Here is a 24,381-nt window from a genome sequence, read left to right as displayed (position 1 = left end):
AACCCCGGGAAACCTATCTATCACCATGCATAGTTTTATTGCCAAAGTAGGTAATATCAAACCTATAATATTAGGTAATATGTGTGAATATGGTAAAAAACATCAAAAATTGAAATATATTTACGTACATATAATATGTGTATAATACATATTATAATATTATGCCATTTACTAGTTTACTACTAGTTAGTCATATATTGTATATTAATAGTTTTAAATGTTGATGTGATTTGAAAAATTATCAAACTAGATTATGAAATAATTAATTTTGTTCAATAAAATTTCCAGGCGTTCAAAATAGCAGAGTCGTTTCCCGACTTTAGACACACGGCTCTTATAATGTGGTTGAGCTTGTGGGGATTATACATGATCGAAACGTTAGCCGGCATCATTTTCTACAAAGAAGAAAAGAAGGTACAAGTACGGTTTATAATTTCATTTCATATACATTTTTCTCTTTCCTTCTGATTTAGACGATTAATACAATATTATGAGGTTTATAGATCGGCATCGACGAACTATCGCCGTCACTTCAGCTCAACAATGGCAATGGGACAGAAATGAAACAAATATCGCAAGGTCACGGTCACGGTCATAGCCACAGTCACAAATTGACAAATAAATCTACGGTACGCGCGTATGGATAAGTAAAAGACGTGACGTTCTTGTTCGCGGATTCGTGACGACTATATAAAATAACATCATATTTTTGTATATATAATAAATACATCTGTCTGTTTAGGACGGCAAGAGCCCGATTTCGACGTTAGCTCTATTGGTGCTTTTCGGCGACAGTCTACACAACATAATCGATGGCATGTCGATCGGTGCTGCGTTCTCGGAAAATGTTACAACCGGCATTTCCATATCGATTGCAATTGCGTGCGAGGAATTCCCTCATGAAATCGGTAAGTACACACTTTGTACCGATGATACAAAGTCCAACATATAACTGCGCACATTATTAAGTTTCGTTTCACCTAATCACTCATCTGCATCATTGAGCGTTATAATAAATAATAATATCGTTTTCTCAGATCTGGGATATCCGACAACAAGTTAAAACGATATTAAAAATAAAAAATAATAATATTTTCCATGATATCCACCTCTTGACAAATTGTCGGGTGTGTTATAAACCCAAAATATGAAAATAATAATTTGTGCTGTTACAATTATTGCTTATTGTTATGATAAAAGTGTATTATTTTTTAGGAGATTTCGCTATATTAATTCAGTCCGGCATGTCGTTCCGTCGTGCTTTATCATTTAATTTCCTGTCGGCTTGTACAGCGTTTATAGGTTTGGTGATTGGTATTTGTTTGGGAAACATGGAATATTCTGGGTTTGTATTCGCTTTCGCCGGTGGACTGTTCCTGTTCATTACCTTAACACATTTGGTAAGTCAATACATTATTGTGTAAATCATTACTCTAATTAAACTGAATTCGATACTTTTAACGTTTGAAACTTCACCCCAATAAAAGTAGCAGACTACAGTAATTATTATAATAATAATTATTCCAAACATTTTGGTATGGTAAGAAAAAACATTGTTTTCGCGAGAAATTAATTTAAATTAATTATTTTAGGTTGTTTTATTATGTTTTTATTATTCAATTTCAATACTCTCTAGGGAAATAATTCTCAAAAACTCTACTTGTAAAAACAAAATAATATTGTGTTGACCCAATTTACATAAATAATATTTTCATATATGTCATCACAATGATTAATAAATAACTATCTACTAACATTTTATTTAATTGTAGTTTCAAACATAAAACGTTTTGAATATATCTGTACATTGTATAGGTAGTATTGTGTACGTGTTGTATATATAATTGCCTACTAGAAATCTACAGGAGTAATAACAACTTGAGCTGACATAGGAACCTATAAAAAAGACTTATAATATTTTTGTCTACATTTTTAAGCTCAATGTAACATTTCACATTATTATTAAACATATAGATATAAATTTATATTTTAAAAAGTTGTTAATTTTTTTTTTTAATGGTTATCTCCAAATAACGACTAATACGCATAAACTCAATTTTTGATTATATTTTTAAACCTTCAGAAATATTAATTTTAAGTTTTTAAAGTAAGCTGTGATTCAATTTTTCACAAATTATCAATTTTTATAAGTTAGTATGTTAATGAAGAAAAATACTGTTTTTATGAATTCTTACTTCGTCTATTTATCATATTATGTTAATATGAAATTAGATTACGTGAAAAATACTGAAAAATGTATTGAAACAACTTTAAATATTATTAAAATTGTTTTCTTTAAGTATATTTCAAATATTTCAACCCTTGATTGCATTAGATTCCTTAAAAATTTATAACCGTTATTACATTACATAATAACAGATTATTAGTCTAATTAAATATTAAATAATTTAATTAATTCAATGAATACAAATTAAAATGTTATAATAATAAAAAAAAGCAAGTTGCTTTTGTTATGGCTGGGTTTACAACGCCACTGAAGATGTTATTATATTAAACTTATGGTATGTACGAAATTCAGCTACCCTAAATATTATTAAATTCCAGATGAGTTCGGAAGCAGCTTACAGGCATGTTTGTATTATACCTACATATATATTTACTTTCCTCGATAGAACTGGTGTATCTTAACTGATATTATAATATACTCAATCAGAGTAAAATTAATAATGACACTAAGGTATTAAACCTTTATATTTTCACCATCTAATTCGAAAATACAAATTATTAATTTATAACCTTCTTTATTCTCAAAATCATATGAATTTCGAATAGATCACGTAAAAAGTACTTAGGTACTAGGTAGTATTTATTTGTATATGAAATTAAATAATAAAAATTGTGTACTTACAGAATAATAATACATTTTCTAGAAAATCCAAATCATATTATTTTATTACATATAATAATTATTATTTATTACAAATAATAATAAATGTTTGTTAGCTTGAAAAAATTTTAGTTTAGTTTTTAAGAAAAATTACATTATTGAAACCAATATAATTCGTTGCTCTGAATTTGTTCAACAAATATAAAACGTGGATTACATTGAGTCCGTGGGCTTATTTGTTACAGGCCGTGGTTATTGACTTTGTTTTGATTGCTATAAACTTTATACTATTCTACTTTTTAAATTATTATGACGTGTAAGTATATTTATTTTCTCATTCAAATACCTAGTTACTAAGTATTGAATGATAACTTCAATAATACTACACAATATTATATATTTTAATTAAATATATAGTTCGTTGTTATATTGTACGTCATTTTAGTATATCAGTTTTAATGTATCAGTTTTAAAATAAAATTCATCTAACCTTTAACCTAAAATACATTATCAGGAATTATAAGTTTGTTCCTTTGAGTAGATAGTTTAATGGGGATTTGGTTTTAGTTGTGAAACTTTCTATAGTGCATCTTAAGCTAACACAAATATGTATTTCAGCACATTTATTATATTTTATCAACTATATACTTCATAAATGTATTGATATAAAAAGAAGTGAGAAATCCAAGTAATATATAATAATATACAAGGCTGTACCTAACTGATAAAATATTACGGGAGAGTGGGTAAACCATTTTTTTTACGTTTAAATGTTTAAAATATAAAAATTAATTGATTTTAGTATAGAAAACTACAAATTATTAGGAAGCTATCGACTTAAACAAAAATATCTTAATTTGAAAAAAACAGAGTTATAGTTGTTTTGAGAGTCATTGATTGTACTTGTACGTTTCTTTTGAGGGTAGGTGATCCATTTCTTATTCCATAGTTTTATTTCTACAGATAGTGAATCAATGTTTATAAAGTAAGAATACAAGTTAAAATCTGTAGCTGATATTGAAATTTTACCACACATTTTCGGTGTTAATAAGTACAAAGAAGACAAAACTGTCTTATGATTTGAAAATCTATCCTTCAATTGTTATATAAAATCGCCGTAAAAAGAAACAGCAATAGCAATACGGAAATAGTCTTCTAGACCAACATTTTATTAAACTTTTTGAGATCACGGAACATCAAACAACAATATTTTTTTCTGCTGAACCTCTATGAAAATTAATATTAATAACTTATCAAAAAAAAGAGGACAGAGAAAATATAACAAAAACGGCAACATTACAATACAGAAATATATAATTAAATTATTTAATTAAGTTTCATTCAAACTAGGAGAAGGTAACATTTTATCTGGTATTGATAATAAGAAATATAATAAATAAACTATATTTCAAGTGCATGAATCTTAATAGGATAGATGAGCTTGCATGTAATTACATATATTATCAATGTCTGGAGTAAGATTTGTTAATAAAAGTCTTAGTGTCAGTATCAAATTCAACCTATTTCGATATTTAGTCTTGGTTACAGTGACTGTCGAGAAGTCATCACTTTCACACAAATACGTTGAAGGAAAAGGAAGTAGGACGTTCAATACCTTTTGATTTAACAGCTCGTATTCGCTACGGACGTAAGTACAAAATTTATGTAGTGATGAATTGTTTTTCAAGTTTTTCAACGTGATATTTAAAAAAAAAATCTATCAACATACCTCGTTATTCATAGATAAAGTATTTTATTAAGTCATTGAATTCTAATGAATCCAAAATTCATAAAAAAACTTCTATTGTGTCTTGGTTTGAAGGGAATCGCTCTTTAAATTAAAACAATATTTTTAAGAGATCAACAATAATAAGTTTAAGTTGAGTAAAATTGTCATCTTCATTCATATCATTTACACCACTCATAAACTCCATTAAAGTACTAAATATATCGAAACAGTTGTTTCAATTCTTGTGACCCGCAGCTTAATTTTTTTTTTTGCTCTTCTATTTTCTTATAATAATAATTACTGTAAAATATGGTGTTCTGTGTTTTCTGAAGAGATAGGTTTAGCTCGTTGTTTAAAAGTTGAAATATGTGTGCATGATAATATAATTTCATACTCTAATTTGACTTAGAAGTACTGCATGCAGACATGCAGTAATAGCAGTTCATGTGTGAATCTCATTTCATCGAATAACATTGAACACAGTTGTGAATTAAGAGTGTAGGATTTTATAAAATTTACTGTTTTAACAGCTGTTGTCAATACTTGTTATAACTCAGCACTTATTATTTTATTTGAAAATATTTCTCGGTGTTTCATACAATATGTTTTTTTTTATACTTGGCGCTATTTATTATTTTATTTTCGCGACTAATCCTGTATGCTTGCTAGTCATTTGGTCGCGTTATCAGTACAAATTTAGATGCATACCGAAATGTTTAAACCAGAACTTAAGAAATAACGAGACAAGAGCATATTATAGATTTTTGACCTTATTATTATTTTTTTAAATTGTTGATAAATATCATCGTTCTTCGTAGTTATGCGATTTGAAATGGTATCATTATAAAAAAGTATCATTCGTTTTGTATTAACAGTATTATTTCCTAAAAGTGTGTGACAGGCATCTATTGTACAACGCATAATTAAGTCTTCAAATTTTTATTATATTTTGCTATGCGAAGCGATACCAAAAATTACGCAATCATCTTTATATATGTGAATCCAAAAGCTAAGTAGAGGGATATTTACAATTTTTCGTTCTCGTTTAAATTACTCGTTAATAGGTCTTCAGCAGTAGTATTGTCACTAGCTTTTGGATTTTTTAAAAAGAAATCTAACTTATTTTGTTTATTCATATCGGCAATATTATTATGTGCTACATACGCTCAATCGCTGACATTAATACGTTAAGTGTCACAGTGTTTTTATGTGCATATATTGAGTTTCCGCACAAGACTAAGCCGCGACGTCGACTCGCGATAGTCACTATATACCTGTTTAAAAATAATCGGCAGTTCTAAAGATAATGTCGCGATCGAAAAATGGTTATAAAAATAAATATGTAATAAAGTTTATTACATACTGGTTATTATTTATTTTTACACCCGAGATACATCTTGTACATAATAAAAATAAATAAATAATGTTGTTATCGGAAAATTAGTAACAATATAAATAATATTATAATTTTATTATTATCGCTATTACTCTCAACTTAATGGTTTTTCCGAGAAAATTAATTTATACTTGCTTAAAATACCTAAGCATAATCCAAATAGTATATCATTAAAAAAGGAGATCATACTAAATAACCGCATATAAAAATCAAATCATTACGTCTATACCAGATTGAATAATTAATACATACTAATTTTTTTCATTACTGTTATTGTTAAATGGTTAATTGTACCTAGTAAAAATTCGAATAACTTTTTCTACATTTTTTTTTGAATTCCTATATGTTAGGAATTTCAGGGTTTCACTGAACACAGCTTAAGTCAAATTTTTCTAGACAGTTAACGTTAATTCTATTTTTAAAATTTGGAATTTTAATGCGATCTTCTTCATCTATCAACTTTAACAATTTTCTGATTTTTGAAATATTTCTTTAAACACTTAGCTTATATTGGTTCGAATATCTTTGACTTCAATTATTACTGCTTCAATAATATATTGAACGGCTTCGTTAAAATCACATGTTACTGTTTGCAATACTTTCCATAAAGATAATGTCAAATAATAGTGTATTTGCTGTCACTAAACTTATAACGAAATCACTAGTTGTAGTGCTACGATATAGATTAAGTTCTTTTGATGATCATGTCTTGAAATAACTGAAGTTCCTCTTAAGTTTCGACAGTAGCGTTATCTGGAAATTCTATCATAGTTTTTGATCCAACAAGTTTCGCATATGGATGTTAATTTAGTCCATTTTGTTTTGGAAATAAATTCTTTAATTTTAATTTTTAACAACTGAGTTCTGTTTGAATTCCTGTTTGATTTTATTGATCCGATAAAATTACGTATGTGATGAATATTTTAAGAATGGGCTAGTTAAATTTAAGGAACATGTGCTGCATTGTACGTATAAGACAGTAGGGTATTTTTCACGTATCATAGATTGTACGCCTTTAAATCTCATAGATGCTGCTCCGTAATATACTTGTCCTAACATGTACTAACTATTAATACCAAGCATATTTAAATTTTATAAAATTACTATTGCCAAATATTGTCTTGCTGTATTCTAAACCAGTATAAAATGTAAAAAATCTTCTTTTAACAAATGTATATATATATATTTAAATTATTCTTACATCTATAATTTGATCCACATACTGTATATCCGTATATGTAATGATAATTATTTTAAGCGAGATACAGCATTATTTGTTTCAATAACCAATACTGAAAAATACTTGAATTTGTTTATTTTTTCAACTATTTGTTCTTGTTAATTTTTTTTCAAATGTCTATAAAATTATTCTGTATCAAGAGGCACGCAATAAAAAATATTGAACTTTTTATTTTCTAAGTAGTCAATTAAGTATTTATTTTATCAACATATGAACCACGTATTCGTAGTAAAGCATACAAATTGTCATCATTGTGTTGGGCATTTTATGATAGTCTGGAATCATTAGTGGCGCGAAAAGCTATTTTTTTGCCGACTACAAGATATTATGATTTATATAATCGGAATAAATCTTTTAAAATTTGTACTGATTTAAGCAGCACGTATTGATTCTAATTTTTTTGTAATATTTTGTTGATTTTTCGAACGAACAGCCATAAAATTATTAAGTTGTTTTACTTAATCGTGTTTTCAATTAGTAAATGGTTTGACTAATAAAGTGAAACATTTTTAATGATTGCCTTTACCTCCAAATTATCGATAAAATATTACACAATATTTTCAATTGCATCACTATTATTAATTTTTGAGTATAAAAGCAAGAGAAAACGTTCTAACCAATTGAACTAAAATTTTTTTTTATAGTTGTTATTCTTGGAAATACATCATTTTTATCAGGTATTCTAGGAGAAGTAAAAAGATTTAATTCGAGTTCATCATATATACGTTTTTTAAGGCAGTAACTAATATTGTTGTTGTCAATCTCAATTGTTCGTTCTTCGCTTAAATCTATCCCAATATTATTTTTCGATGTTGATTCTAACATTTTATCTTTGACAATGTCTAACTATGGGGATAGGTACCTAATCACATGATACAGCTTTATCTTCTGGCGTTTGGAAAGTGGAGACATTATCAGTCTAAAATAAATAAAATGATATTTTTTAAGTGGTTATTAAGTAGATATAGTATGATAATATGAGTTTTAACTAATTTTGGTAAAATTATTCTTACAAACATAATGTTTTAAAATCCATCGTTATTTACAAAAGTTACCCAATTTCATATAAATAATCAGAAAATATTTAACATATTATCTTAAAAAATTTCATAAAATAACCCTGGATTTGTTTTCTTTTACTTATGTTTCGAACATAGAAATTCAACGTTTAAAGTCAACCATGAAATTAACGTTGGAAAATGATTCTATATGGATCTTGGCTATAATAATAATATTATACGCAGAGTCATAATTGCTAGCTTTTTATATTATTACTTGGATTTTCAGTGTCCAATGCCCGTATCAGAGTTCTGATCATATTTTTATTTTATTTCAAATTATTGTTTTTACGAAAATATAAAATTAGATATCTACAGCTAAAATAATGCTAAAGATACATAATATACTGTTAGAAAAGTAGAATACAATTCTTCTATATTTAACTCGTGCTCAACAGCAAATATTCTACATTGTATACTATCTATGAAGTAAGGATACAATGTTGTAACAATAGTTTTTTAACCTCTTTTAAAATTTCAAACGTAAAATTGTGTAGTGCTATAATACTTAAGAGTTGTTTGCTGAAAACGAAAAAAATAATAAAAGATAAAAATAAAACCTTCTTTAACCTTTAATCAGTAGTGCTTATTGAGGAGCGTTAAACAATATATATAAAACAATGGTGGACTAAAAAATTATTTAAAACATTCCGGTACACTTGTATTTTATTTTGAAATGATATACGCTCAACCTCTTTATATATTATGATGTCGTTGGTCCAAATTATTTGATCCTTCACTTATTTTTTATGGTTGTTTACACTATTTTAATATTTAAATACTCCCATGATTTTTGTCTAATGATAAAAAAAAAATCAACGTAATTAATAATGAAAATAAAAATGTTCACTTTTGGAAGTGAACACATAGGAAGGTATATTATTATTTTTACCTATCGTGTCTTATTGAGTAACATTATTTTATTATTTGCAGTGTAGTGGTTAAATTATTATTTACTTCTCGTTCAAAAGAATTTTAAATTTTCACATAACTTTTTTAAACTAAAGTTAAATATTATTTAAAGTTAATTTAAATATATAATTTATTCATTGACTTGAAAAATGTTTAAAAGTTTGATCGGTATAGTTTCTATTTTACACGTTAAATATTCGTATCATAACCCATTAGTAAAGAAATTATTATCTGTATTCGTATGCCATGTCTAATAATAAATTATACTTGTTAATTAAGTTTATGAATACAAATACTCATACTTAAATAGTTGAAATAACTATTAAAAAAGTATATAAAAATAATAAAACTTGATTTTATATGACAAATGTTATTTATTGATAGATTATGTTTTGCAGGGGTTTTTAATCTAAAACCCATGGGTCAAAATTGGCCTGCAAACATATCTTATACCCACTCCTCCGAACGAAAATGATAAATTTAAAAATACGTATGTCACAAATCTTTATCGTATATATTCCTCATCATATATTGCATACTGCATGTAACAGGCATTATCATTTGTATCATAATTTAATTAAAAATTATACTTGTTTATATCATTTTGGCTAACTAATAGCTTTTATTTTTTTATATAGTCATCGAATAAAAAAGTTTGGATACCTCTGTTTTAGTGAGTTCAAGTGTATACAAATGAAATATTTTTAAAATTAGTTATAAAATATATATATAGATTATAGAAATATTAAAATGTTTAGTAAATAAATAATACAGTGAAACTTCCATATAACGAACTTCCATTTTACGAGATTTTTGGTTTAACGAAATATTTTTAAGAACTATGACATTTATTGTTATTTTGTTAATGAATACATAATTTTATTTAACGAATTCCTCCATATTACAATTTTTTTTGTTGCTTATTCGATTTCGTTACATGGAAGTTTCACTGTATAATAGACGAAATAAAAAAGAGAGAGAAAAATCTTTTTACTATGGTATAATTAAAAGCTATTTAATAAATATTAAAAGTTTTCTACAAGTAGATAATATGGTCTATGATAATATAGATTTATAGATATATACATTATATTAGATGAATATTGAAAACTTAGTATCTAATAAATTATGGTTTTTTAGAAATGTAATAAAATATAAACTAGAAGAAATTATATATCTATAACTTATAAATATTAGGTGTAAGAATTATTTGCAAAAAATCACTTTTAAATTTGAGAAGAAGAAAAAATTTCTTACCACAAATCATATTCAGATTATACTATTAAAATTTTTTTTTATAGTAATAAAGGAATAAATAAACAACCAGATGTTAAGTTCTGCGATAAATAAACTTTAGATTTAAGTATCTGTTTTTTATTGTATTTGCTTAATATAAAAATAATGTTTTTAAAAACTTTAAATTAATATGTGTATATATATATATATATACCTATTATGCCGGTAAAAACATACCTAACTACTTTGAACGATAACTTTTGCATTGATTTAGGTGCTTTATTAATATTTTATAAACGTTTTGTTTAATATACCGTTGACGTTGACTCGTAATAACACATTAATCTTAATAATATTCTAAATGAATTCAATGCCATTAGAAATGTTTTACATATAATAATATTGTATAGGTACAACTAAGAGTTGTTGTATATGTCTGTACTTTTATTTTAATTACATTTTCTTGTGCAATGTTATTGTTGTAGTTGAGGCTATATTGAATTTTATCAATACACGTGTGCAGTTCACGGTAAATTTTAGTTTGAATATTACTTATTCAAGTACGTATTATTGGTCGTATATTGCATACGTTTTAATAAATGTAATATTTATTATTACAAATATGTTTATATTGTATAAAAATTCAAATAAGTTATGTGATTTGAAGAAATGTAGTACCTATAAAATATTGTTTATCGAATATAACATGCAACATTCTTAACAATTAAGTGTGTGAGTGATAAGTAGGTATCTTACTTGAAATCATTTGAGATCGATATAATTTTGACTTCTAAACTTTATATCTTATATATATTTAAAAAATAGTCCACCGGGGTCGATTTAATTTTATTCGGGTTCGAATTGCCGTTACTCGACTATACAGTACCTACTATGTGTCGAATCGAATTAAATCATTAATAATTTAGTGATCATCCCAACATTTAAGCGGTCATAACAGATCAGTTAAATGACTTATAAGGAAAAAAGTAAAAGCTTAAAATAAAAATTTTCCTCATCATTTAAATAACTATATATATATATAATATAATAGTTATACATGTAGCTGTATGTTATTTATATTTAGTATATTATCTAGCTTGTAGTATACGGATTATGTACAATATATATTTATGTATTTATGTACACGGGTACAATATAATATACTCACTGTCTTTGGAAATAGCATTTTTACTTCGACTGAGCTGTGGCTTTAAATAAATTATTAACGCCGACCTTTTCCAGTCCGTTAAGTCGGATTGAATCGGCAGCCTAACCTAACCTTCCCGCCGCTCATACCCCGTGTAGGTATTTGGTATACTCTTTACGCGATGTACTTGTCGTAGTCCACATACTTATACTGCGACGTCACTTAAAACTTACATAGTAAAATATGGGTTAACGTTCTCGGGTAAATAATGACGACGCGCAAAAGATATTACACAACATATTACGTTATATACTTATATTGTATACAGTATATATATAAAGTAGGATCGGATCAAAACCATTTTACCGTTTTTATCATTTATAATTAACGGTCGTAATATAGTGTAATATTATAATTGTTATTTAAATTTATAGCTATAATAATGCAGTGTTCTCCGACCGGCGCGTCGTCGGTAATATTATTGGTGTTCGTGTTCATAATAATATATGGCGTACCATATATATATACAATATAAAACACGTATTATAAGCATGTGGAACATTTGGTTTTTTATTAATTTTTTTTCAGGGAGGGGGGTAATAATGATATTGATATAATGCTTCATAACTAGTAGTGGCCCACAACTCGATTACTAATAACATTGTACACGGATATATATATTACATACTATTCCATTTTGTGTGTGTGTGTTTATGGGGGAGGGGAGGGTGGTCATAACAATTATCTATATTTAGCCCGCAATCGGCTAATCAGCTTTAAGAAAAACGATTATTTTCGATAACTATCAATAAAATCTCTAATAAAATATTTACAATAAATTATTGAGTTTTCCCACTAAAGCAGAAGCAGATTCATAAGCTTAAACTTGTAGAATATATTATATTTTGACTACTTTAGAATATTATACTATTTAAAAATGTTAGAGATAAAACTTTTCCCAAAGTAAAATCCACGTTGTCACATCATATGTCACTGTTGCAGCTGTATTCGTATTATTTTATTAATTTTGTCATACGAAAAAAATTCTTGTATTAGGTACATAGCGGGTTTTAAGATTTCCTAAATTTATTTACACGCATAGTACTAATTAAACATAATATTAGTTAAATAAATTAAAACATCATACCACCATTTCGGTTGTCCTGTTTTTAAATAATGTTATTCGTGATTCAATATCAGATTATAAAGATACACACGTCTACACCACACGTCATATTTAATTGTGTATAGATATATTATCTATTATAAATTATAATTAATAATATATTACATTATTCGGATTATAATATTCTGTTTATAGTCATAAATCTATACTATTTCATAGATTATAATATGTAAACCGAATAAATATCACCAACTCAACCAGGAAAACAAATTGAAAAACAACAATATTTTATATTTTGTTTGTTGTTACGTCATGGTTGATTTTTGAAAACCGGAAAAAGTAAAATAATAATAGTGACAGGAAAAGCCGTGTCAATTTAAAATCAATAAATAATAATACCTAGCGGTTGGTTAGTCAAAGTTAGGTTAGTCAAAATGCAAATCTGCTTCTGTTTATTGCTGAGCTCCTATGCCATTTGGCCAACGGAAATGTCAGCCTGTTCACGATTTACGATGTAAAACACTAAAACGATGTTTATTTCAAATGTATTTTCTTTTATCTTTTATACATATATACAAAAGTAAGAGTATACTCTGTTTCTTTTCTTGTCTTATATTGTCAGCTCACTTAAACGTTTTGTTTAATCGGATTTTGTTTCTAGTCATTTTAGATCACAAAAAAATATATAACATATTATCTTACTTCATCGTCACCACAACAATGGAATTTCTCACTATAAATTCTTTTTATCTTTGGTAGTTTAGTCTTCTGATTTTATACTCACATCTTACGTTTTTTTATTTGATCGACAATACATTTTGTGTTTTATATTTATTTATTTTGGGTTCTGAGTAGAGCGATAAATCTATTAGTTTTAAAATGAAGAGTAATGTTTTAGTCTTAAATTTTTAGGTAGGGGGTTCAAATGTTTCTCGCTACTTTTCAAAATAATTGTAAACACAAAAAATGTGAAAAATTGTAATATTTACACAAGCTTTTGATAAAAACGAATTTTATTTTTTGTCGAAATTAAAAAATAAACAACCATAGAATTTCTAAATAACAAATCGTGTGATTATAGATTATTAATATAAATTTACAAATTTACAATATAAACTACTCGAACCACTCATTAGTCGTATCAAAAATATATTGAACTTGATTTACATGCAGTATTGCTCACCATATTTAATTTTTGTGTTAATCAAAATCAAAACCTTCATATTATACCTTTATAAACTTTTATATTAATATTTACAGTGGCGTACATAATATGAAGGAATGAAGGAGAGGAGATATGTTTATTGATAAAATGTTCCAAATACATACTAAGTTAATAGTTTAATTTGTTACACGACCTTACATAATATTTAAGAGTAAAATTATCAATCCTAATCTTTACTATTTAAATTGAATAAGAATATACTTGAAGGCAATAACGTAGCTACATATAATAGCGCCTCGAGGCAAAATAATTGTTTCACCCCTGTCGTGAGCACCCAAAAAATGTTTAATTGCTTTAAGGTAACTGCCTTTGTTATCCCTGCGGTAGCTACGACACGGCTTGTAAGTTGTAGGTAAAAAAAAAATGTAGGTATTTTAACCATAACATTTTGCGTAGACAGTATACTTAATGAATATCAACACTTTATAATAAAATACTAAAGGCGTGAAAATATAACATAAGATTCCTCATAGGGATTTTTTGATTGGAATTTAAAAAAATTAAAGTTTATTGTTTAGCCACATAAGTAGATTTTTTATGAGATTATGAATTACTAATGTTGACAACAATGTATACTCAAACATAGAATAATGATTTATAACGATTTTCATTATTTATTTTGTTCTTATTAGTCATAAATCTTCAAATGTTTCATTATTAGTTAAATTATTATTTTTTATACTCAATTAAATAAGCATTAGAAGTTATCAAATTGTTATAATCGGTATTATATGATATTTTTGGTAAAAATAAGTTCAATATTCCTTTCTATTAATAGAAAAATAAATGATAACTAATAGTATAAATAAATTACAAAATATCTTTAGAAATAGTCTGACTCACCGTATCCGCTCAGAATTGTTTTTTGTGTTCAATGATTTACCATTGAATTTAAATTTAAGATATAATTAAAGTGACCAACTCACTCAATGATGAGGTACACCCAAAACTTACTACACAGCAGAGCGAGTTTCCATTTTTTTTTTTAAATTTAACTGTATGTTGTTAAAAATTCGTTTGTTCAAACACTTAAGTGGAATTCTATACAGGCTTATTTGATCAAACTTTATATCAAAATAAAAAGGGAGAATGTAGGCAATCACTCTACTGTACAGTAGGTGTCGAGTATATCTGTCACTGAGGATTAAGTCACTATAATGTACCTATGTCGTATGTGTTAAATTTGAATTCAATCATAAATCATTGCAAACGAAAAACGATTCTGAGACTAGACCATCAGTCAGGCTATATTTTATAATACATTTAATTGTTATTAAAGTAATTTATTTTAATATTAGCAATGCAGTAAGTAGAATTAATTTTTTTCGAAAAAAAAAAATGTTATTGTGCTTATAAAATATAATAATATACATTAAAGTTTAATATTAGCGAAAAATGTTTTTAAATTATAATAAAATAACTAAAATCTTTATTTTTTCATTTAATTTTGTCCAAAACTTATCTTCAAATGCTTATAAATAAAATTTATGCTTGTGTTTATTAAATATTTTTTAAATAGGTAGCTATCATAAAAACCTATTAGGCTATAAAGAATCTTGCATAATTTTTCAAGTTTTTAACCAATATGTATTTGATTATACTTATTTTACAAAGTTAGTAAACAGTAAATATTATATTTACAATCAAAATTATATATTATTACCTGAAGTCGTATAATTTATTTTTTAATAATATTTATCATGTTTTTCTGATAATAATGCACGTTAATTGAGTATTTGGATTTAGTTTAATATTTTTTTATTAGATCATTTGAAAAAAAACGTTTTACATCTTTAGTGATCGAGTGTTTTTCAGATAAGTCGTAGTTAGAAAATACAAACGGTATATTAATATACATTTAAAGAGAGATTACAATAATATAACAAGTTTATAAAGTGATTTTAAATTAGTTTTTAAAGTTAGGTCTACCGATTGTTATGTAAATTAAAACCTTTTGTTTTAACTCTCATAAATATTGATTCCCAAATTAGAATCTTTAGTCTTCTACTTATATTGTTCCTAAACAAAACCTTTATATTTTAGGGACCAATTAAATAACGTATCGATTATGCCTAGGATATGGGCGTCTACTCCAAAGTTGTTATATAAATCGTTCATTAAAAAAAAAAAAAAAAAAAATGAAACATTATATTGAAATAATTTATAACAAAAGTTTGAATATGAAACAGAATTGGAAATATTTAATAATGTAAGCTGATAGGTACTATACGTTGTGATATAATTTATGCGTTTTCAAGTACTTACAAGTAACACGAATATTTGTTTGGTACATATATTATACAAAAAAATATTGAGTTTAATGCATTAATAAATATTTAAAATGATGAGATTCATTCGGGATAAAATATATGTGATTTTACATTTGGATTATTATTTAATGCTAAAGAAAAAAAGCTTTCACCGATGTAAATTAATATGTAGATGAGATTTTATTCAAATGGTCGAGCCTTTAGAATTTTTTTTAATGTACTGTCATGGGAAATCAAATTGATCAAATTAAAAGTGAATAAATAAGCCGTTGGAAAGTGGTCACAAATAACTAATTGTATATTACAATAACAGTATAAACAATCATAATGTTTACACTAGTATACATACATTGAAGTATTTAAATTTCATAGTTAGTTTGTTCATCGAATTAATTAAAAAAACAGCGTATAAAAGGTTTTTTTGCTATGAATTTAAAAAAGGACTTTTTGAATTTATTTTATTTTAGCATTTTTTATGATTTAAAGTGGTTTAATTGGCTTGTTAATAAAACAGAGAAATATTTTAAAATTAATACTCAATATTATGTTTTATATCTTTGAGAACTTCTAATAACTAATAAATGCATTAAAAATAATATTTATAACTAATTAACTGAATAATAGATAAACGTAATAGAAAAATCGATTTCTATTAATTCATTATTTTCATTCTCAAACGAAACATTTTTTAATTTAATATGTATATAATGGAATATGAGCTATACTAGAGATACTGAATCGAATGATAAATTTTGTACTACGCTGAAATAAAATTGAAATAATTTCACTAAATATAGTTGTATAATATAATTTTTTTTATATAAATATTCTTAGCCAATCAAATACTTCAATCTAAAATTTTGTGAAATAAATAAATAACAATAATTACGATTCTGACAAAATGTCTATAATAATATAGCTTAGTATGAATTTTATTTATATTCTCTACTACTTGACATTTAATAAAATATTAGTATAATTTTATTGTATATAATTATGTATTATATTTATATTTATTAGAAATTGTTTTTATACAATTTATTTATAATAGCTTATGTGTATTGTTTAAGGATTAAGGATATATTCTATTCTATATTCATCAGTATATTATAACAAATATAGGTACACTATAAGTTACATGCGTAAAGGAGTATATTAATATTAATAATAATAATCATAATTTATAGTATTTATATAATGGTTAGGAGTTAAATTAAAATGTTGTATTTAGGTATGTAATAAATAAAAATATAAATAATTATCATATTATTGTCGGTGTATCAAAACAGTCCTGAGTGATACGAGGTTAAACTGCGAGCAAATACGTATAATTTTTTTTTATATTCTATAAGATCAATGGTGAAAATATATGGACGATTTGAAATATATTTTTAAAATGGTAAATAATAAAAAAAATCAGTATAATAATATTATTATATTATGTTATTTGCGCAGGACTGGTGATGACTGTGCTAAGCGTATTGTACACGTATAGTTTTGAATTTTGTTTTTTGGTTTATATTTTCTTTGTTCCTCTGTTATTTTTGTCTCGATGTTTCGAATACACTATTTTTTTTCAATGGGTCCAGATGAGTTCTGCAATATCTCTCTAAGTAGCCGTGGGATGCCTCCAAATCGATTATCTACGTGACTGAAAAATTGGCGCTCTCAATTGAACTATAAAAACAGACTCTGCACACTGTCAAGCTCTTGTTGAATACCGATGTCCGTTTGCTATATAAAATATAAATCTAACATATCTTTATTTTATTGTGGCAACATTATTATTTCAGCATTCTACAATCTGAAACTGAATGACATTTTAAAAATATTTTAATCTGTTAATGTTAGATAATACTGTACCTATAATATTATATTAAAAAGACTTCATATGTTCGAAATTATTTTAATGAATTTATTATTTGAATATATTTTTTTAAATTAGTATCAACTAAATAAATTTCTATTAATTAATCGGTTGTATTATATAATATAAAATAGTTCTGAAAAATGATATTTGAAACGTATTTTATGATAAATAGAGTACCTATATTTTGGTGATTTTCTGAACATTTTGATTTATGACAACATTTAAAGTTCTGTCCTTCGATTAGATTGAGTTAATACAGAAGTTGATATTACAAGACTGTTGAGGATTATTTTTTCATAAATCAAATTGTATACAAATCGCATTAAACATTCATACAGTTTTTATTTCCGATTTAAGATAATCATATCAGTAGACCACAGTGGTTTAAAAACATTAATGATAATTCATAATTGTATCATAATATTATGTAGTATTCTCATGAACATGTTAAATTATTTGAATAATGTAAAAAATACAATTTGGTACCTATATATAGTCACCTCGCACCTGTATATAAACCAAATAAAACTTGCTAAATTTTTTATTTTTTTAAAGTTATAAAATTAGTTTTAAAATCTATCATTTAATGTGAATTATTATTTTTCACCAGTCTTAAAGACTCAGCAAGGTTAGTATTTGAAAAATAATTAAGATAAGTAATAAAGGTAAATATAATGTATTATAATAATTGTTTTGCTAGATTCAAATATTTGAAATTTAATTTTGAGAAATAGTACGCTGATGGTTATTTTAAAGTAGATTGCATTGTTATTTCGTCGTCTATACACTTTGAGTAATGTTGCTTTAACAGTTTTTTATTTATTTAAAAAAACACTTTATTCGGTTATACTATATGAATTTATTGACGTGACCATACTCTCATACATACTTTTTAATGCAGGATATTTTTGTAAGTTTGTTTAGTTAGTTACGTTGTGTTTAACTAAAACAAAACAGAATATATGTTTATGTTGTGCTCGTTTACACTCGTATTTGACTTTAAATATTAGAGCTTTACACCGAATCTGCTAAATATATGTACTAAAGTAATGCGAAATGATATTTAATTTTGCAAAACGATAGTTTGAATTTTCTTAATCATTTTATTATAAATACAAAACTGAAAAGTTTTTATAAATTATTCAAATTACATTTATAAATTAATTATTTTATTGTAAATTCATTATATTTATGCATAGGTAGGTATTCATTTAAATATTCGTCAGAATAAAATATTATCCAGCTATTAAATTTACATTGTTCAACGTATTTTATAATATTTTAGTTGAGTTTTGTACGTACTAATTTGTGATCAATTTTATCTCATACATACCGTAAAAAAATATACATCATATTATATTTGTGTGCACAATGCGTTTATAATAATATGTAGTTATTTAATAATTATTACTAAAACGAATAAATTGTAAAACGTATTATTATCATCGACATTATTGTTCTAAATTATCCATGAATATTTTTTTCCGGACAAATTGCAATGAGTCAGGTATTATGTTTTGTTCCCCAAAACTCCTAAACGCACGAGTTTAATCATTAATAACTATTTTTTAATAGATGTTATATTAACCATTATATTTCAATGTCCTAAACTTTATATTATAAATTTATAACAAAAGACTAGAGATTAATTAAAAATATTGTAAACACCGCAAAACAGAAGAAGTGTATACTCTTTTTATTAACTATAAGATGACACAAAAAAATAAAATAGTGTCGTTATTGTTGTAAACATTTAAGAAAAAAATATAGGTATCGAGAAATATTACCTCCCGCAGTGTTGTTATTTTATATTTATTGTATGAAATTTTTGTAATTTCTTCAGCCACACGTTTTGCGAGCAGGGATCACAAAGAACTATTTTAGACGGACGTCTAGATATCATCATGATCAGCTAGTCAATTCTACGTGGCTTTTTTCGACAATAAATCATATTATTATACATACGGTGATGGCAAATCGATTTTATTTTGTCAATATAAACTCGTCCGAAAGCCTCGTTTTTATATATTATTTCGTAAACCTCTGGAAGTCGTCTCGCAATAGGTATATACTTTTCCTTAGAGGCTTACGCATGGAGGGATTCTGTATGACGTCCCAGCCCACATGACTTTTGCATCGCGATTTTCACGTCATCTTAAGTGTATGATATAATTTATCGTTATTTCCCATTTCCCAAGTCAACAATAGCAACGGTAAACGAAATTTGAAAAAAAAAATCTCAACGAATAAACTGCGTAAACGACTTTGTATTTGTAGGACGTATAAAACATATTTATCGTTTTTGGAAAATGTTAATTTTTTGATTTCTTCTGATATTACCACAAAATGATTTTCACTAAAAACTAATTGCGAATACGTTAACACACAAAATCCCACTAGATACTTGTTTAACAATGATAAAATATATAGTTTATTTGTATCTTATTATTGTGAGAAATGGTTTGAAGCCGGATTCGCCATATTATATAGCGTTGTGTTTGAATTGTCCATTATAGTCATTATACGTAGATAGGTACATTATAATACATACACGCGTGGGGCTAAATAACAATAGGTAGGTACAATAATTTTTGTACTCGTATGATGTATTTATATATTAATAATGTTGTTCTATAATATATACGATCACGCGGAAATATATTTGTATTCAAATATTAAACAATAATATACTTCGACTAACAAGTTAGTATAAAGGGTATCTATAATATTATATACATCGCAATTAAAATTTATTATTTTTCTGAAAATATCGTGGTGAAGGAAAATTATAAGGGTGAAACCCCAGGAGTTATAAAGGGGCTTAAAAATGTTACCCACTTTATTGAAAAAAAAAAAAAAATACTGGTTACGTGAATGTTTGTAAGATCGACATTACATGGATTATTTGTGTGATAATGGTATTTTTTCTTGTCTGTTGGGGTGTGATTTTCTGATAATGTTTTCTTAAAATTTAATTTTCTATTAGTTTTATGAATACATACTATTCAAGTTAGTGGTTTATAAAGAGGAAAGTTTATTTGTTATTTTTGTTTTTTAGACACCAGAAATGAAGAGTATGATCGATGAAAATCTGATTGAAAGCAAGACGTCTGCATATATTGGACTGTTATTGCAAAACATTGGGATGCTGACCGGCGCTACTCTGATGTATCTAATCACGTTTTCGGATTTCATGAAAATTTAATGGTAAGAAAATAATATAATAACATCTTACGTTCGTTTTTTACCCATCAAAAAACGTGCTATTATAATATGTGAGCAGATGATACAACTGTATCTATGCGAATATGTATAAACTGAATTGAAGATATATTTATTCTTATTTTATTATTTTTTTCAGATATATAAATATACCTAAATATTTATCGTACATTATTCTTTGAACGTCTGGTGGAGGGTTTTACGAAATTTAACATATTTATATATTTTTTAATTATCACTAGCTACGTTCATTGTACAATAATATTGCTTCAATATTAAACATAATAACTAATGCAAAGGAGTGGTTGGCTCAATAAGTTAGAAGTAAATAATAGGTATGAAAACGAAGTTAATAGTTATTATATTTTTTATTTATTTAATTTATATAGTATGTAAAATAACGACAGACGTCGTCTTGTGATAAGTTTTTAAAATTTAATGTAAATTTCATATACTTTTAATATCGTTGGTTATTACAAAGAAATATTTTATTTTTTAACGTAGTTTTATAAGAAATATATCATATTATCATTAATTTATAAGTACCTGGTAAATCAATTTTTACGGTATTCATCGGTTGTGATTTTGATTTTTTGAATCAGATGATTTCGTTAGTATTTTGTAAGAATAATTTGTTTAAATATGTTTAACTAGAATCATTACTAAAATCGTTATAAATTATAACCAGCACCCTTCTTTTAATTTATTATTCATACCATTACCATTATATATTTACAATTGTTAAATTATGCGTTTTTTTTACGTAGGCAATGAAGTATTCATTGAACTTAAAGGTTCAACTGCATAGTATAATTAAAGAAAACCTTTTTTAAATATTTAAATCACGTTTGTAACGTTAACTTAATATTATTATAATAAAATTAAAGTTTTCGATTTATATATTAATTCAAAATGCATGGTCATAGTACCTATATGTAACTGCCTTACAACTTAAAATATTTCATACGTACGTTGACTAAATTCAACCAGTCCAAAGTAGACATTATTCATATTCAAAATTATTTTTTATTTTTTTTATTGTTTTTACATTTTAGATATCAAAACCTCGTGTTTACTTTATAAGTTAATTACCGAATGGTGAAATCTTTCACAAATTTAAAATGTTTTTATATTAATTTTATATGATACAATATTATAGTTCAACTATATATTATATTATAGTCAGGTCCTGACTTGCGTGTTTAAAAAGCTCATTAGCGGATTGGAATTTTGACAACTTCCATAAAAATCTAAATTATAAATTTCACTTTAAGCTATTGCTCATCTCATTTAACCCTTAATCCGGGTATCGAAACGTATTTTAAAAGAATCTTAAGCTACATAATATATACGGATACGATAAATTTTTTTTTAGAAATAACCATTTGAAGTATTGATTTAATTTTAAAGTATTTTGCTTTTTATAACGTTGGATAATATTTTTTATAATCAATATACAAGTAAATTTAAAATTTTTAAACTTTAAGGTATTCCATCTTAAATTATTAATTTGTTAGATTGATCGGAAATTAGAATAATGTATGAAATGTATTTAATTTTAAATAATTACCTAAGTCCAATATATTATTTTTATTCTATGTTGATTTTTAAACTGTATGTAATTGTATTGAGTATTTTATTAAAACTGTGTACATAAACTGTATAGTGTATATTAAATTAATTGTGTTAAATATTATTTTAAGATAGACATTAGAATATTATAGAGTTTTTAGAATGTGAAGCTGTACCAATCAAAACATTAATTGGTAAAACATTTAAATTTTTAAATTAGTTTAATAGTTTGATAAATATTTGGTTGAACATTTATATTGATACTTGTACAAAAATCATATTATTTCATATGTTTTATTGTTTTAAAGGTATTTTGTCATTATATTGTTTTACCATTTTTATTGATTATTTTCTTTTTACTAACTAAAATTAATTACGTAATTTCATATGTGCGTACTATAATACTCGTACGTATTAATGTACAGTTTACTCCTGCACGTGCTTGAGCTATTAAATACTTAGTGGGGAATTTCTATCAAACGAACGTCTGCTAACCAACTTGTGCAGTGGCCTATACAGAGCGGTAAAAGGGATGTACCTCCCTCTCGGCACTCATTATTACCATATTTTTTTTTTCCCCGATATTGAATATTATTAATACCTAGAGTATAAGCATGCTTTCGATATTGTACGGTTTGATTCGAATTGAGTAGCCTTGAGCGCGGGTTGTTGGTAAAACAAACGCGTATAACCTCAGGTTGGTACTCGCTTCAATGTTTCTCAGAGGTTCAGACTTCAGATCAAAAGTAAATGGAAATTCGATTAGCCGATCGATTGAAATTTCTATATTATTCCTTGGTATAAACAAAGTGTATATTTTATACAAAAAAAATATATATAAATAATATGTTCTTAAGTAAATCGTTTTATAAAATAAATCGTGTACAATAATTACTAGCATCATATAAAATAACACTATAATCTATAATCTAGATTTTAGATTATTAATCTAACTTGTCAAATTGTATCCGCTGTGGACACTTCATTTTGTAACATTTTCACGGGTTTTGTTGTCGCAGCAGTAATAATACATTGACATTTCGTTTCCATTTTACTCGTACGGATAATGGAAATCCCTATCTTAATAATGTTCGCTATTTTATTTTTTTAGCTACCCAGACATGCTAGGGTATGCTACTGATGTATTTATCATCGTGAACATTAAATTTTTTTCAAATACTTTACCAAAACGAATGCATTTAATATTATATTGGATAAAATGAAAATGAAAGTAGTATTTTAATACATTTTATATTATATTTTATAGTTTGAATGTTATTTTTTTCATGTTATATGTTTTGTATTAGGTATATTTGGTCTCATACACGATAATCTCAGGTAGCCATACATTTTTTTCCTGTATGATCTGACCACATTCATCGATTAATTTTGTCAGCTTTCATTTCCAGTTATAGGTACTTATATTTTGTTTTAGCCGATCTTTTGTTTTAAACTGTTTATTTATTTATATGTTTAGTTTTACGACTAGGAGTACAAAATATTGTAAGTATTTTAATTTGAAATTGTTTT

General features: G+C 25.6%; 1 protein-coding gene across 1 annotated transcript in view; it reads left to right on the top strand.

Annotated features, from left to right (window-relative positions):
* Positions 1-23,192, top strand: part of LOC132917029 (metal cation symporter ZIP8-like) — a 37,041-nt gene extending 13,849 nt beyond the window's left edge. The window contains exons 4-9 of the mRNA XM_060977540.1: positions 289-414; positions 504-629; positions 743-908; positions 1,216-1,400; positions 21,116-21,264; positions 21,419-23,192. Of these exons, the coding sequence (XP_060833523.1) occupies positions 289-414; positions 504-629; positions 743-908; positions 1,216-1,400; positions 21,116-21,262 (750 nt within the window). The 3' untranslated portion in view covers positions 21,263-21,264; positions 21,419-23,192. The remainder of the gene's footprint in view (positions 1-288; positions 415-503; positions 630-742; positions 909-1,215; positions 1,401-21,115; positions 21,265-21,418) is intronic.
* The last annotated feature ends 1,189 nt before the right edge of the window (positions 23,193-24,381 follow it).

Source organism: Rhopalosiphum padi, chromosome 1, assembly GCF_020882245.1.
Source record: "Rhopalosiphum padi isolate XX-2018 chromosome 1, ASM2088224v1, whole genome shotgun sequence".
Taxonomy (NCBI): Eukaryota; Metazoa; Arthropoda; class Insecta; order Hemiptera; family Aphididae; genus Rhopalosiphum; species Rhopalosiphum padi.
The sequence above is the reverse complement of the archived record's forward strand: the minus strand, read 5'-3'. Positions and strand labels throughout refer to the sequence as shown.